Source organism: Ranitomeya variabilis, chromosome 4, assembly GCF_051348905.1.
Source record: "Ranitomeya variabilis isolate aRanVar5 chromosome 4, aRanVar5.hap1, whole genome shotgun sequence".
In the NCBI taxonomy this organism is placed as follows: domain Eukaryota; kingdom Metazoa; phylum Chordata; class Amphibia; order Anura; family Dendrobatidae; genus Ranitomeya; species Ranitomeya variabilis.
This window is the reverse complement of record NC_135235.1, coordinates 290,104,597-290,120,428: the sequence shown is the minus strand read 5'-3', so window position 1 is coordinate 290,120,428 and position 15,832 is coordinate 290,104,597. Positions and strand designations below refer to the sequence as shown.

The window sequence follows — 15,832 nt, the reverse complement described above, 5'->3', positions numbered from 1 at the left end:
GTAATATGGTCATATGTGTGCTATTCAATTGATGATAAATGCTTTATATCTGCACCTGCACATACTTAGATACAACGTTTGATATGATGACATGGCTGCATGCCCACTACTCAACTGTTGGCAAATGTGTTGCCCTGAATGCACCAATGTACTTTGTGTGAATGCACTGGTTTTTCAATTCAGGTTTTCTTGGCGCGTTGTGTGGCATGAGACTGTTGTAACTGTCACCACTGGTAAATCATTATCATTTTACTTTATGATATCTATACATAGCGTTTAAGTCTCCTTCTTCTCAGAAGTGGCAATTAGAAATTTGCAATTTCCCAGAAGAACATTGCACTGTCTATGTCTCCGTACACTGATAACATGCACTCTCCTTAGCCTTCTGCAGAGACAGTACACCTTAGACCTTGATCAGTGGCCTCACATGCAGCCAAATTAGACCTTTTGCTTTGCACTGATAATGGGCAAACACCCCGAAACAAATGTCTACAAATACAGTTTCTGGTGTGACTTTTAACCTAAAAGCCCCGTCTCACATAGCGAGATCGCTAGCGAGATCGCTGCTGAGTCACAAGTTTTGTGACGCAACAGCGACCTCAGTAGCGATCTCGCTATGTGTGACACGTACCAGCGATCAGGCCCCTGCTGTGAGATCGCTGGTCGTGTCGGAATGGCCTGGACCTTTTTTTGGTCGCTGAGGTCCCGCTGACATCGCTGAATCGGTGTGTGTGAAAAAAAACAAACAGTACATACTCACCATCTGATGTCCGTCAGGTCCCTTGCCGTCTGCTTCCCACACTGACTGAGATCCGGCCGTACAGCGAGAGCGCAGCACAGCAGTGACGTCACCGCTGCGCTCTCGCTGTACGGCGGCTCAGTCAGAGCAGGAAGCAGACGGCAAGGGACCTGACGGACATCAGATGGCAAGTATGTACTGTTTTTTTTTTTTTACATTTACGCTGGTAACCAGGGTAAACATCGGGTTACTAAGCGCGGCCCTGCTGCAGGGGGACTTCGGCATCGTTGAAGACAGTTTCAACGATGCCGAAGTCGTTCCCCTGATCGTTGGTCGCTGGAGAGCGGTCTGTGTGACAGCTCCCCAGCGACCACACAACGACTTACCAACGATCACGGCCAGGTCGTATTGCTGGTCGTGATCGTTGGTAAATCGCTATGTGAGACGGGGCCTTAAGTCATGCGGTAAGGCTAAAGGGTCTATAATTAACTTTTAGAACTGATACTTCTTATAGGTGGTGTCACGGCTCTGTTGTCGGGTGTCCCGGACCAGGGGCTCCTTCTCTGTCCGTAATGCTAGGGGCGACCTAGCTCGCCCTGTTCCCCAGATTATTTCTGATGGTGATGGGGCCACATACCTTGCCTTAGCTCCTGAATCCACCCTCAGTCTGTACCTTCACCCACCCAGGGAAGAAGGGAGTATTAGTGTACCGGGCAGCACGGTGGCTCAGTGGATAGCACTGCAGCCTTTCAGCAATGGGGTCCTGGGTTCTAATCCCACCAAGGACACATCTGCAATTAGTTTGTATGTTCTCCCCGTGTTTGTGTGGGTTTATTCTCGATACTCCGATTTCCTCCCACACTCCAAACACATCCCGATAGGGGATCTAGATTGTGAGTGCAAATGGGGACAGTAATAGTAATGTATCTAAAGTGCTGCAGAATAAGATAGCGCTATATAAGCACAAGCATAATAATTGTACTCGCTCCGCTCCGTCCATGTCGCACATACGACTCTGTTCTGTACACATTGAACACACACAACTCCACTCCACATACATCATATACACACGGACCCATGTCATACAGTGTTCCACTCCTTAAACACACGGCTGGTTTGTACACATATGCCTCCGCACATGACTCCGCTCCATACATATCATATAAAACACAGCTTTGCTTGGTACATGTACGCAAAGTGCTCCCCTCCGTACACATATGGCTCCGTTACGTACACGTCATACACACACACAAAACAGCTGCATTCACGCATTGCACACAGTGTTCCACCCCGTACACACACAGTTCCGTTTCATACACATACAGCTCTGTTCCATACACATTATATAGACATGCAGCTCCACTCCATATACGTCGCACATACCTGGCTCAGCTCTGCTGACATTGTACATACATGGTTCCACTCTGTACACATCATATATACACACAGCTTCACTCCAAACACATCATACACACACCGCTCTGCTCCATACACATCATATACACACAGCTCCGCTCCGTACACATCATACACACACAGCTCCGCTCTGTACATATCATACACACACAGCACTGCTCTGCACACATCATATCCACAAAATGGCTGTTGTACACAGTGCTCCACTCTGTACATGTCGAACACACAAGACTCCGCTCCGTTAAGTCCACAAACAACTCTGTTCTGCACACATTGACACACAACTCTGCTCCGTAAATATCATATACACATGCGGCCTGGCTCCATACACACACCGCACCAAGCTGTACATACAGCTCCGCACACATCGTACACACACACACACAGCTCCATTCCATACACATCATATAGACACACGGCTCCGCTCTGTATGTACCCAACATATGCACACACCGCTCCGCTCTATACACAACATATGCACACACGGCTCCGCTCTGTACCCAACAAAACTCAAAAATGACAATAAAATACAACGCGGCGCGGAGCCCTGGTGTGAATACGCTTTAAAGCCGCTACAAAAATGATAAAACTGCACAAAAATGGGCATCAAGGTGGGCACCGAAGGGCGTTACTGAAAGGGTTAATGACTTTGGGCCACACATAATGGCGGTGTGAGATCGGTGGCCACAGTCAGTTATCCCTTTCAGTAACGCCCTTCGGTGCCCACATTGATGCCCTTTTTGCGGTTTTATCGTTTTTGTAGCTGCTTTGAGGCGTATTCACACCAGGGCTCCGCGTCGCGTTGTATTTTATTATTGTGTCATTTTTGAGTTTTATATCGTAACTAAACCTGTAAAAACAGGAAAAAAAGAGACTAACGAATAAGAAACCAACTTCAGCTTGGTAAAACATGGCTTCTGGAAGAAGCTGAGGAAAACTCCCCTCTAGGAGCTAGAAGCCGCAACCCCCCAGGTGTGACCGCACCACACACCGGTGTGACTTCCTGTCAGCAGACGACGCCACCACCGGCGCCGCCATGACTCAGCCCGGCCTCCTCCCACATCTCCTCACACGTCACTTCCCCGCCCGGCCGCCATTTTAGTTCCTGTGGTGTCGGAGCGCAGGCGGAAGTGCCGCCATCTGCTCGCAGCGGCTGCGGTCCTCCTCGCCGTGTATCCTCCGAGTCAGGAGGTTTTCGTGAGGAGAAATCTCGGCGGCCTGATACATAATGCCGTCCACCCCGCTCCGTGTGGCCGTGGTGTGCTCCAGCAACCAGAACCGCAGCATGGAGGCGCACAATATCCTCAGGTAATGGCGCAGCCTCCGCTCCTTGTTCCGTGTGTGACGTGCTCTGGGCGCCTAGTTCGGGTCTGTGAGGCCTGGGGGACGTTGTGTCATGTCTCCAAGCCTCTGTTTGTGATGAAGGACCTCGGGAGCGTCCATATCTACCTGCACATACCTCCATGGTGGCCATTCCCACCCAGATGTGTAAAAAATACACATTTGTAACTGAATTTGTTCTAAGCTTTTTTAGGAAATTTGCACAATATTGCAAATATCCGGCCATTTTTTTTAAAAATTCTTTTATATGGCTGGGAAAGGATTAAAAACAAAACAATATTCGCCATTCCTGTTCTCCGTGCTGACACGGCCTGGCATGGGTCCTGGTCAGCATCAGGGAGTCCAGTCTGAGAGCGGCTATGGCAGCAGGGCAGGGGATGTCTTCATTTTTTATTTTCCCTAATCTTCAGGGGTCTGGAGGTCCCAGAGACCCTTTTATTTGGAGTGAATGATTTCTGGACCATACAATCTTAGATTTGTTTCTCTCTGGTGGAAACAGAGCTAGATGTCGCCTTCTTCAGAGGGCGTCTTAAGGATGTGACTGCGTCACCCGGGGTCAAAGATTATTATTATTATTATTTATTGTTATAGCGCCATTTATTCCATGGCGCTTTACATGTGAGGAGGGGTATACATAATAAAAACAAGTACAATCTTAAACAATACAAGTCATAACTGGTACAGGAGGAGTGAGGACCCTGCCCGCGAAGGCTCACAATGGTGACTATGTCCTGGTCTTAAGCCTCCTATGTACATTAGACTGTCAGCCGAGCCCACTGATACTGATTAGTGATGAGCGAATATACTCGTTACTCGAGATTTCTCGAGCACGCTCGGGTGACCTCCTAGTATATTTTAGTGCTCGGAGATTTAGTTTTTCACCGCAGCTGGATGACTTACAGCTATTAGCCAGCTTGATTACATGTGGGGATTCCCTAGCAACTAGGCAACCCCCACATGTATTTATGCTGGCTAACAGATATAAATCATTCAGCTGCGGCGATGAAAACTAAATCTCCGAGCACTAAAAGATACTCGGAGGTCACCCGAGCGTGCTCTGGAAATCTCGAATAACGAGTATATTCGCTCATTATACTGATGTGTTCGGCTGGACAGATAATGATCCGGAATTAGATTTTGGCCTGTCGATCGCTTTTGGCTCTGGGAGAGGAATCTTCCAGCAGAACGATTGTCCAACAACCATGTAATCTGTACGGGGGGCTTTACATTCAGTATGGTATCATATCATGTGGCTGAAGTCAGCAAATAGCCCCAGTGAACACCAAATGGTATGTGAGGTGCATGTGTGATTTTTCTGTTTTTGGAGTGAAAAAAATACCACTTTTTTTTTTTTGGGGGGGGGGGGGGGGACTATAAGATGCACTTTTTTCCCCCAAATTCTGGGGAGAAATGGGGGTGCGTCTTACAATGAGGATATATCTTACCGGCTGTGATGGAACAGGGTCGCTGCTGGAGGAGGCAAGAGTGGAGCGTTGCTGCAGGCTGGGATGAGGGGGTGTTCGGATATGCGCTGGTGTTCGGTGGTGTGGGGTCTCTGCCAACATTTCGTGAAAAAATTAATTTTGATCAAATGTCTAATAAAGGTTTTATGCACACCTCCAAACAATCATATTAAACATAATCCCTTTTGAATTTCACAGGGACAAAGAGGCATAAGCAACAGAATAGTTAAAATGTATCTTTAATTCTAACAATAATAAAACCAATTAACATTCATCAAGGGAAATTTCTATGAGTACATACAGCCAGGAGCAGTGACCAAAGCCAGGTGAAAGTAATGTAGGGCAGCAAGATCTAATCACCTACGTGTATACAGAAATAACGGAGTGCTTAGAACATATCGTTTTAACATACTGCAGTGTAGGTGACTAGCAATAATCACATATGCCCCACATTGAGGAAGCCAGTCAGGCGAAACTGGACTGTCGGGGTAGCTGAGGAGCATCCTTAGCCAGGATATTTACCGATGTAAGGGTACCGTTACACAAAACCATTTACCAACGATCATGACCAGCGATACGACCTGGCCGTGATCGTTGGTAAGTCGTTGTGTGGTCGCTGGGGAGCTGTCACACAGACAGCTCTCCAGCGACCAACGATGCCGAAGTCCCTGGGTAACCAGGGTAAACATCGGGTTACTAAGCGCAGGGCCGCTCTTAGTAACCCGATGTTTACCCTGGTTACCATCGTAAATGTAAAAAAAAACAAAAACGTACATACTGACATTCCGGTGTCCGTCAGGTCCCTAGCCGTCTGCTTCCCGCACTGACTGAGTGCCGGCGGTAAAGTGAAAGCAGAGCACAGCGGATCGTAGCGACAAAAGTGCCACTGTGAGACGGTACCCTTAGTGTAACTTTTTTTACCTATGTTATTGGCATCTGATTATTCCTAGTCACCTACACCGCGGTATGTTAACCCCTTAATCCCATATGACCTACTATCCCGTCGAGGTGGGGTGGGCCTTAATTCCCACCGACGGGATAGTACGTCATATATGCGATTGGCCGCGCTCACGGGGGGAGCGCGGCCAGGTGTCAGCTGACTGTCGCAGCTGACATCCGGCACTATGTGCCAGGAGCGGTCACAGACCGCCCCCGGCACATTAACCCCCGGCACACTGCGATCAAACATGATCGCAGTGTTCCGGCGGTATAGGGAAGCATCGCGCAGGGAGGGGGCTGCATCCGGGTCCTGCAGGGACTACTTCCGGGTCCAGAGCAGGCGCCGGTAAGCCTGCGACGCTGTAAGTCAGATCGCCTATCTGACAGAGTGCTGTGCAAACTGTCAGATCAGCGATCCGTGATGTGTCCCCCCTGGACAAAGTGAAAAAGTGTAAAAAAAATAATAATAAAAAAAAAAATTCCATAAATACATTTCTTTATCTAAATAAAAAAAACAATAAAAGTACACACATTTAGTATCGCCGCGTCCGTAACGACCCAACCTATAAAACTCTCCCACTAGTTAACCCCTTCAGTGAACACCGTAAGAAAAAAAAACGAGGCAAAAAACAACGCTTAATTATCATACCACCAAACAAAGTGGAATAACACACAATCAAAAAGACGGATATAAATAACCATGGTACCGCTGAAAACGTCATCTTGTCCCGCAAAAAACGAGCCGCCAAACAGCATCATAAGCAAAAAAGTAAAAAAGTTATAGTCCTCAGAATAAAGCGATGCCAAAATAATTATTTTTTCTATAAAATAGCTTTATCGTATAAAAGCACCAAAACATAAAAAAAATGATATAAATGAGGTATCGCTGTAATCGTACTGACCCGAAGAATAAAACTGCTTTATCAATTTTACCAAACGTGGACCGGTATAAACGCCTCCCCCCAAAGAAATTCATGAATAGCTGGTTTTTGGTCATTCTGCCTCACAAAAATCGGAATAAAAAGCGATCAACTGTCACGTGTCCGAAAATGTTACCAATAAAAACGTCAACTCGTCCCGCAAAAAACAAGACCTAACATGACTCTGTGGACCAAAATATGGAAAAATTATAGGTCTCAAAATGTGGAGACGCAAAAACTTTTTTGCTACAAAAAGCGTCTTTTAGTGTGTGACAGCTGCCAATCATAAAAATCCGCTATAAAAAGCTATAAAAGTAAATCAAACCCCCCTACATCACCCCCTTAGTTAGGGAAAAATACTAAAATTAAAAAAAGGTATTTCCATTTTCTCATTGGGGCTAGGGTTGGGGCTAGGGTTGGAGCTAAAGTTAGGGTTGGGGCTAAAGTTGGGGTTAGGGTTTGGATTATATTTACGGTTGGGATTAGAGTTAGGGGTGTGGTTAGGGTTACCGTTGGGATTGGGGTTAGGGGTGTGTTTGGATTAGGGTTTCAGGTAGAATTGGGGAGTTTCCACTGTTCAGGCACATCAGGGGCTCTCCAAACGCGACATGGTGTCCGATCTCAATTCCAATTCTGCGTTGAAAACAGTGCTCCCTCCGTTCCGAGCTCTCCCGTGCGCCCAAACGGGGGGGGGGGGGGTATCAGCGTACTCGGGACAAATTGGACAACAACTTTTAGGGTCCAATTTATCCTGTTACCCTTGTGAAAATACAAAACTGGGGGCTAAAAAATCATTTTTGTGAAAAAAAAAAAAAATTATTTTCAAGGCTCTGCGTTATAAACTGTAGTGAAACACTTGGGGGTTCAAAGCTCTCAAAACACATCTAGATAAGTTCCTTAGGGGATCTACTTTCCAAAATGGTGTCACTTGTGGGGGGTTTCAATGTTTAGGCACATCAGGGGCTCTCGAAACGCAACATGGCGTCCCATCTCAATTCCAGTCAATTTTGCATTGAAAAGTCAAATGGCGCTCCTTTCCTTCCGAGCTCTGCCATGCGCCCAAACAGTGGTTTACCCCCACATATGGGGTATCAGCGTACTCAGGACAAATTGTACAACAACTTTTGGGGTCCATTTTCTCCTGTTACTCTTGGTAAAATAAAACAAATTGGAGCTGAAATAAATTTTGTGTGAAAAAAAGTTAAATGTTCATTTTTATTTAAACATTCCAAAAATTCCTGTGAAACACCTGAAGGGTTAACAAACTTCTTGAATGTGGTTTTGAGCACCTTGAGGGGTGCAGTTTTTAGAATGGTGTCACACTTGGGTATTTTTGATCACATAGACTCCTCAAAATGACTTCAAATGAGATGTGGTCCCTTAAAAAAAAAAAAAAAAAAATGGTGTTGTAAAAATTAGAAATTTCTGGTCAACTTTTAACCCTTAACTCCCTAACAAAAAAAATTTTTGGTTCCAAAATTGTGCTGATGTAAAGTAGACATGTGGGAAATGTTACTTAAGTATTTTGCGTGACATATCTCTGTGATTTAACCCCTTCACCCCCGGAGCCGTTTTCGTTTTTCGCTCCCCTCCTTCCCAGAGCCATAACTTTTTTTATTTTTCCATCAATATGGCCATGTGAGGGCTTATTTTTTGCGGGACGAGATGTACTTTTGAACAATACCATTGGTTTTACCATGCCGTGTAACCGAAAACGGGAAAAAAATTCCAAGTGTGATGAAATTGCAAAAAAAGTGCAATCTCACACTTGTTTTTTGTTTGGCTTTTTTGCTAGGTTCACCAAATGGTAAAACTAACCTGCCATTATGATTCTCCAGGTCATTACGAGTTCATAGACACCTAACATGTCTAGGTTATTTTTTATCTAGGTGGTGAAAAAAAAATTCCAAAGTTTGCTATAAAAAAAAAATTGCGCGATTTTCCGATACCCGTAGCGTCTCCAATTTTCGTGATCTGGGGTCAGGTGAGGGCTTATTTTTTTGCGTGCCAAGCTGGCGTTTTTAATGATACCATTTTGGTGTAGATACGTTCTTTTGATCGCCCGTTATTGCATTTTAATGCAATGTCGATGCGACCAAAAAAACGTAATTTTGGCGTCTTTATTTTTTTTCTCGCTACGCCATTTAGCGGTCAGGTTAATCCTTTGTTTTTATTGATAGATGCAGCGATACCAAATGTGTAGGTTTTATTTTTTTTTTTTATTTTTTTTTTTATTGTTTTATTTTGATTGGGGGTTGATTTGAACTTTTATGTATTTTTTATTTTTTTTATATTGTTAAACACTTTCTTTTAAAAATTTTGTCATGCTTCAATAGCCTCCATAGGAGGCTAGAAGCATGCACAACTCGATCGCCTCTGCTACATAGAGGTGAAGCACAGATCACCTCTATGAAGCAGAAATGCAGGTGTACTTTGAACGCCGACCACAGGGTGGCACTCAAAGCAATCGGCCATCAACAACCATAGAGGTCTCAAGGAGACCTGGTTGGTATGGCAATGCACCGATGACCCCCAATCATGTGACGGGGGTCAGCGGTGTAAGCACTTCCGGCCTAGCGGCCGGGAGCGCTAGTTAAATGCCGCCGTCAAGCGCTGACAGCGGCATTTAACTAGTTAATGGGCGCGGACGGATCACGATTCCGCTCGCGCTCATTGCGCGCACATGTCAGCTGTACAAAACAGCTGACATGTCGCGGCTTTGAGGTGGGCTCACCGCCGGAGCCCACCTCTAAGCGGGGGTTCTGCCAGCTGATGTACTATTCCTTCAGCTGGCAGAAAGGGGTTAAGGGCATAAAAATTTAAAGTTGGAAAATTGCGAAATTTTCGCCAAATTTCCGTTTTTTTTTTCACAAATAAACGCAAGTTATATCGCAGAAATTTTACCACTATCATGAAGTACAATATGTCACGAGAAAACAGTGTCAGAATTGCTAAGATCTGTTGAAGCGTTCCAGAGTTATAACCTCATAAAGGGACAGTGGTCAGAATTGTAAAAATTGGCCCGGTCATTAACCCCTTTCTGACATTGGACGTACTATCCTGTCGAGGTGGGGTGGGCCCGTATGACCACCGACGGGATAGTACGTCCAGCGCGATCAACGGCGCTCACGGGGGGAGCGCGGCCGGGTGTCAGCTGACTATCGCAGCTGACATCCGGCACTATGACATGTGGGAAATGTTACCTATTGAGTATTTTGTGACATATCTCTGTGATTTAAGGGCATAAAAATTCAAAGTGGGAAAATTGCGAAATGTTCAAAATTTTCGCCAAATTTCCGTTTTTTTCACAAACGCAAGTTATATCAAAGAAATTTTACCACTATCGTGAAGTACAATATGTCACAAGAAAACAGTGTCAGAATCGCCAAGATCCCTTGAAGCTTTCCAGAGTTATAACCTCATAAAGGGACCGTAGTCAGAAATGTAAAAATTGGCCCGGTCATTAACGTGCAAACCACCCTTGGGGGTAAAGGGGTTAATGTACAAACCACCCTCGGGGCTTAAGGGGTTAAATGATATGTTCTAAGCACTCTAAGGGTATGTGCACACGTAGAATGGACCTCTGCGGATTTTTCCGCAGCGGATTTTAGGAATCAGCAGGTAAAAGGCACTGCGTTTTACCTGCGGATGTAAGGCTGTTTTTATGCGTTTTTTGTGCAGATTCCCCTGAGGATTCCTATTGTAGAGCAGGTGTAAACCGCTACGGAATCCGCACAAAGAATTGACATGCTGCGGAATGTAAACCGCTGCGTTTCCGCGCGTCTTTTTTCCGCAGCATGGGCACAGCGTTTTCTGTTTTCCATAGGTTTACATTGTACTGTAAACTCATGGGAAACTGCTGTGGACCCTCAGATGCAGATCCGCTGCGGATATGCAGCAAAATCCGCAACGTGTGCACATAGCCTCAAGATTGTCGGGCCACATTTGGTGATTTTACCGCAGAGTAATATGATTCACTTTAGTTCAAACATTATGCTGTATAAGTTAGGTGAAACTAATTGAAGTGGGTCTCCATTTAGTTTGGTCCGTTATTTCTGTACACGTATGTAGATGATTAGGTCTTGCTGTCCTATATTACTTTCACCTAGCTTTGGTCACTGCTCCTGGCTGTACGTACTCGCAGAAATTTCCCTTGCTGAATGTTAATTGGTTTTATTATTGTTATAATTAAAGATACATTTTAACTATTCCGTTGCTTATGCCTCTTTGTCCCTGTGAAATTCATAAGGGATTCTGTTTAGGCTTCTTTCACACTAGCGTCGTCCCCGACGCTAGCGCTGTCTCCGCCGCACAACGGGGGCAGCGGATGCATTTTTCCAGCGCATCCGCTGCCCCATTGTGAGGTGCGGGGAGGTGGGGGCGGAGTTCCGGCCTTGCATGCGCGGTCGGATAAAGTGGACCGTCGGGAGCAAAAAACGTTACATGTAACGTTTTTTGCTCCCGACGGTCCGCCACAGCACGACGCAACAGTCGCACGACGGTTGCGACGTGTGTCATTGCTTCGCAAATGCGTCGCTAATGTTGGTCAATGCAGAAAAAACGCATCCTGCAAGCACTTTTGCAGGATGCGTTTTTTCGGCAAAACGACGCATTTGCGACGTAATGCAGTTAACGCTAGTGTGAAAGTAGCCTTAGTAACATTTTGTGAAAGCCCAGATCCCCTGCACTTAAATGGTTTACTATGCGGTGGACTCTTGGGAAAACTGTTGCCGATGGCTGGTGCATGCTCAGATGGAGATCTCGGGAGATGAGATCTGAACATTATGGGCAGCACTGATTAGTCTATGGGGACAGAACTATTGTATTAGCGATTATTGTGCCTCATTGCTCGTTGGCCCGTGTAAATGAACACTGAATGATGTGTATCGCTATTTGTTAAAAGCACTGCCATAACTTCCCTTCCCTAAACCAGTGTAAATGGCCATGTGTGGTTAATATACCAGTCTGTCTACCGTGGTCTTCTTCGATACCCAGCACTGTTCTGGTCCTCTTCTGAGTCACATGACACCAATTCAGATCCTCTCCGTCACACTGGGCTCTGAGTGACTTGTACAATGTAAGCCAATGGGGCATCAGAGCAAGGCTCCATAGACTGACAATGTAATGGACTTACGGCTCACAGAGCACAGTGTGGGGTGGTCAGGATAGTCTGACTTGCTATCATATAACTTGGTTGACTGCAACATCGCTGAATACCAAAGAAAGACCGTGATGAGTGAGTACCTTAGCACACGTTAGACTACACTTCCATTTTATCCTAGTTTAAGGGTGGAAAAATTGAGTGCTTTAACCCCTTCATGACTAGGTTTTTTCCGCTCCCCTCCTTCCCAGAGCCATAACTTTTATTTTTCCATCAATATGGCCATGTGAGGGCTTATTTTTTGCAGGATGAGCTGTACTTTTGAACGACATCATTGGTTTTAGCATGTCATGTACTGGAGAACGGGAAAAAATTCTAAGTGTGGTGAAATTGCCAAAAAAAGTGCAATCCCACACTTGTTTTTCATTTGGCATTTTTGCTAGGTTCACTAAATGCTAAAACTGACCTGCCATTTTGATTCTCCAGGTCATTACGAGTTCATAGACACCAAACATGTCTAGGTTATTTTTTATGTAAGTGGTAAAAAAAAAAGCCAAACTTTGCTAAAAAAAAAAAAAAAAAAAAAAAATTGCGCCATTTTCTGATACTCATAGCGTCTCCATTTTTCGTGATCGGGGTCAGGTGAGGGCTTATTTTTTTGCGCACAGAGCTGGCGGTTTTAATACCATTTTGGTGCAGATACGTTCTTTTGATCGCCTATTATTGCATTTTAATGCTATGTCACAGCGACCGAAAAACATAAAACATAATTCTGGCGTTTCAGATTTTTTCTCGCTACACCGTTTAGCGATCACATTAATCCTTTTCTTTTATTGATCGGACGATATGTGTATATTTTGATTTTTTTTTTTTTTTTTATTTTTTATTTTGAATGGGGCGAAAGGGGGATGATTTAAACTTTTATATTTGTGTTTGTTTTTTTTTCCATATTTTTTGAAAAAAAAAAGTTTACTTTTGCCATGCTTCAATAGCCTCCATGGGAGGCTAGAAGCTAGTACAGCTCGATCGCCTCTGCTAGATAGGAGCAAAGCTATATATTCTATGTAGTAGAATTGTTGCATTGCTATGAGCATCGACCACAGGGTGGCGCTCACAGCAATCTCGCATCAACAACTGATGGCCGGAAGCGCTATTTAAATGCCGCTGTCAGCGTTTGACAGCGGCATTTAACTAGTTAATAGCGGCTGGTGAATTGCGATTCCACCCGCCGCTATTGCGGGCACCTGTCAGCTGTTCAAAACAGCTAATTTGCCCTGGCTTTGATGCGGGCTCACTGCCAGAGCCCGCATTGTAGCAGGGGATCTGACCTCAGACGTACTATCCCTTCCGAGGTCAGAAAGGGGTTAATGGTGCATTTACGGGCCAAAATCGTCATGTGAAGGTTTGCACCTTAATGACAAGGCCAATTTTTACAATTCTGACCACTGTCACTTTGGAACGCTTCAACGGAACCGGTGATTGACATTTTTTTTTTTTTTTTTTTTTTGTGGCATACTGTACTTCATGATGGGGGTAAAAAAAATTTCTTAGGAATTGCGTTTATTTGTGAAAAAAGCAGGGCTGTGGAGTTGGTAAGCCACAGTTGTGACTCCTGGATTTTATCAGGTTCCGGCTCCGACTCCTTCATAAATGGCCAATTCGTAACAATAAATTTACTATTGTAAAATATTAACATCGTGCTTATTCAGTTTCTCACCATCTTATAAGTAATTAGACCACTTAGAGCAAAAACCTATATTTATTAGAATATAGCAAATAACTTTTATAAACTTTTCTAAACTCTTGTAAGTAAATATGCAATAAACACTGTTATGCAGTTAATAAGAAGAAATCTATAAATTTGTCCTCAGAAAAAGTATTGCCTCTGTCAGATCCTCCTTCATGGATGCCCTCAAATCTGATCTAATTATTTTGAGAGCAGAGAACAACCTCTCTACACTAACTTGGGTTGGTGGCAAAGCAGTAACCACTCGGGCAACATCTGACAATGTCAGGATACAGAGGAATCGCTTGTTGCACTGTTATTTTTGATGAACGGTCAAATTTCCCAATTTCTTTTAGTGCACATGAAAAATTCTGCTGAAATGTACTGGCTGTGTTCTTTGATGGGGATGACTCTTCTTCTATGCGGGAACGCTTTGCACGGTCCTTGTGATCCAAATATTTTTCAAAATTAAATTCATCAGTTGATGAGGGTAAAGATGTGGCAGGACGACCAAATTCTTCTTGTTCCTCCTGACTGTTCTGCAACCCTTTCATCCTTACTGCTATTTCAAACATAGCTTCTTTTCCTTTAGTTAGCTGTTGATCATCTAGAAGAATCCGATGCATTGGGTCTACATAAACAGCTGCCAAAAGAATGTTATTTTGTAATAGTAGCTCCTCTCTCAGTTTTATTGATGTAGCAATGCCACTTGCAATTAACCCTCCTCTTTGGGACAGGCGAAACATCAGGTTCTTCCACTTCTTTAAGAAAATACCTGGAGTTAAGTCCTCTGCTTGTAATTTTTTAGTCACTGTACAGTAAGTGGGTGCTCTAGCAATTTTTCCAGCTCAGTCACCTGATTCCACTGACTTTCATTTAGCATCAGTTGAGGGTTAGCCATGTCTACAAGAAAGGTTTTCAATTCAACCAAGCGCTGAATCATTAAGTAAGTACTGCCCCATCGTGTGGCTTGATCAATAATTGCCCCTTTTCCAGCACATCTCTTCAAAATTGAGTCAACTTTAGGGGTTCTGGCAACAGTAGCCAATTTTCTCACCTTGCCAATCAGTGCAGCAGCATGTCCTTCTTGCAGACTGTCTCTTATAGCCAGCTGTAGCGTATGCACAACACAGCGCATGTGATGAATGAAAGAACGTATTGACACAGTTTCAACAAGATCATCTAAACTATCATGTTGCTGTTCATCTGAAGCAACTTCAGTTTGCTCCTCAGTTACAATACTGTGTTCCTCTATTTCAAACATTTCTGTGTCTGTGGACCCAGAATGTTCTTCTAGCTGCTGGTCACCATCATTACACTCATTCATTAGCTTAATAGTACTTATCATATTTGAAGCATTGTCAGTTACGACAGAAATAACTTGCTCCTTTTTAAGTTCATAGTCTTGCAGAACCTTTTCCACCAAGACCTGGAGAAACTCACTGGTGTGATGAGCTTTGGTGTCTTTTACTGCCAATGTCTTGGTAACTATTTCATTTTTGTCACAAACAAATCGGACATTGATGACAAAATAGTTCACTCTGTGACGTGTGCAGGCATCCATTTTAAGAAACAGAAAGAGTCCCTTGAGAGTTTTTTTAAGTTCTTCCTTTTGTTTAAAAGCTTCTTCGATTACTAATTTTCTAACTCTCTCTCTAGAGAAACACCAAGCTTGCGGGCCATTTCCCCATTCAGACACATAAAAGCTTGTCGTGAAAATAATGAAATGGGCACACTATCCTTTACAACAAGCTCTATGATCTGTTTTTTTTTTTTTATTTATCTACTGTCATTGTCACAGTAACTTTGTCACTGACAAAATATCTTGCAACTGATGGCTGCAAAGTTCTCTGCTCCTTTGTTTGGCTGGAAGAGCTGGGCACTGGTTCATTGGTTTGGATGCAGTCTTTCTCATCCACTGCGTTCAGTACTTCTGGATGAAAGCGCTGTAAATGTCTCTTTAGATTAGAAGCTCTTGTAGGAGCATTTTTAGCTTTGCCTGACTATGCACTGATCTTGGCTTCACAGCATTTGTTTTCGTCTGGCTCATTTGTCATACACTGACAGACATAATGTTTTCTATCTTGAGTGATGGTGAAATGTTCAAATACAGCTGATTTAATGTGACGCTTCTTTGACATTCTCAGGTTTTTAATTCTGCATTCACAATCCAAATGACAATTGTTT

The 15,832-nt window shown here is 44.0% G+C and overlaps 1 protein-coding gene across 1 annotated transcript in view; it reads left to right on the top strand.

Annotated features, from left to right (window-relative positions):
• Positions 1-3,188: 3,188 nt before the first annotated feature.
• Positions 3,189-15,832, top strand: part of SSU72 (SSU72 homolog, RNA polymerase II CTD phosphatase) — a 111,817-nt gene continuing 99,173 nt past the window's right edge. The window contains exon 1 of the mRNA XM_077250151.1: positions 3,189-3,463. Within this exon, the coding sequence (XP_077106266.1) occupies positions 3,384-3,463 (80 nt within the window). The 5' untranslated portion in view covers positions 3,189-3,383. The remainder of the gene's footprint in view (positions 3,464-15,832) is intronic.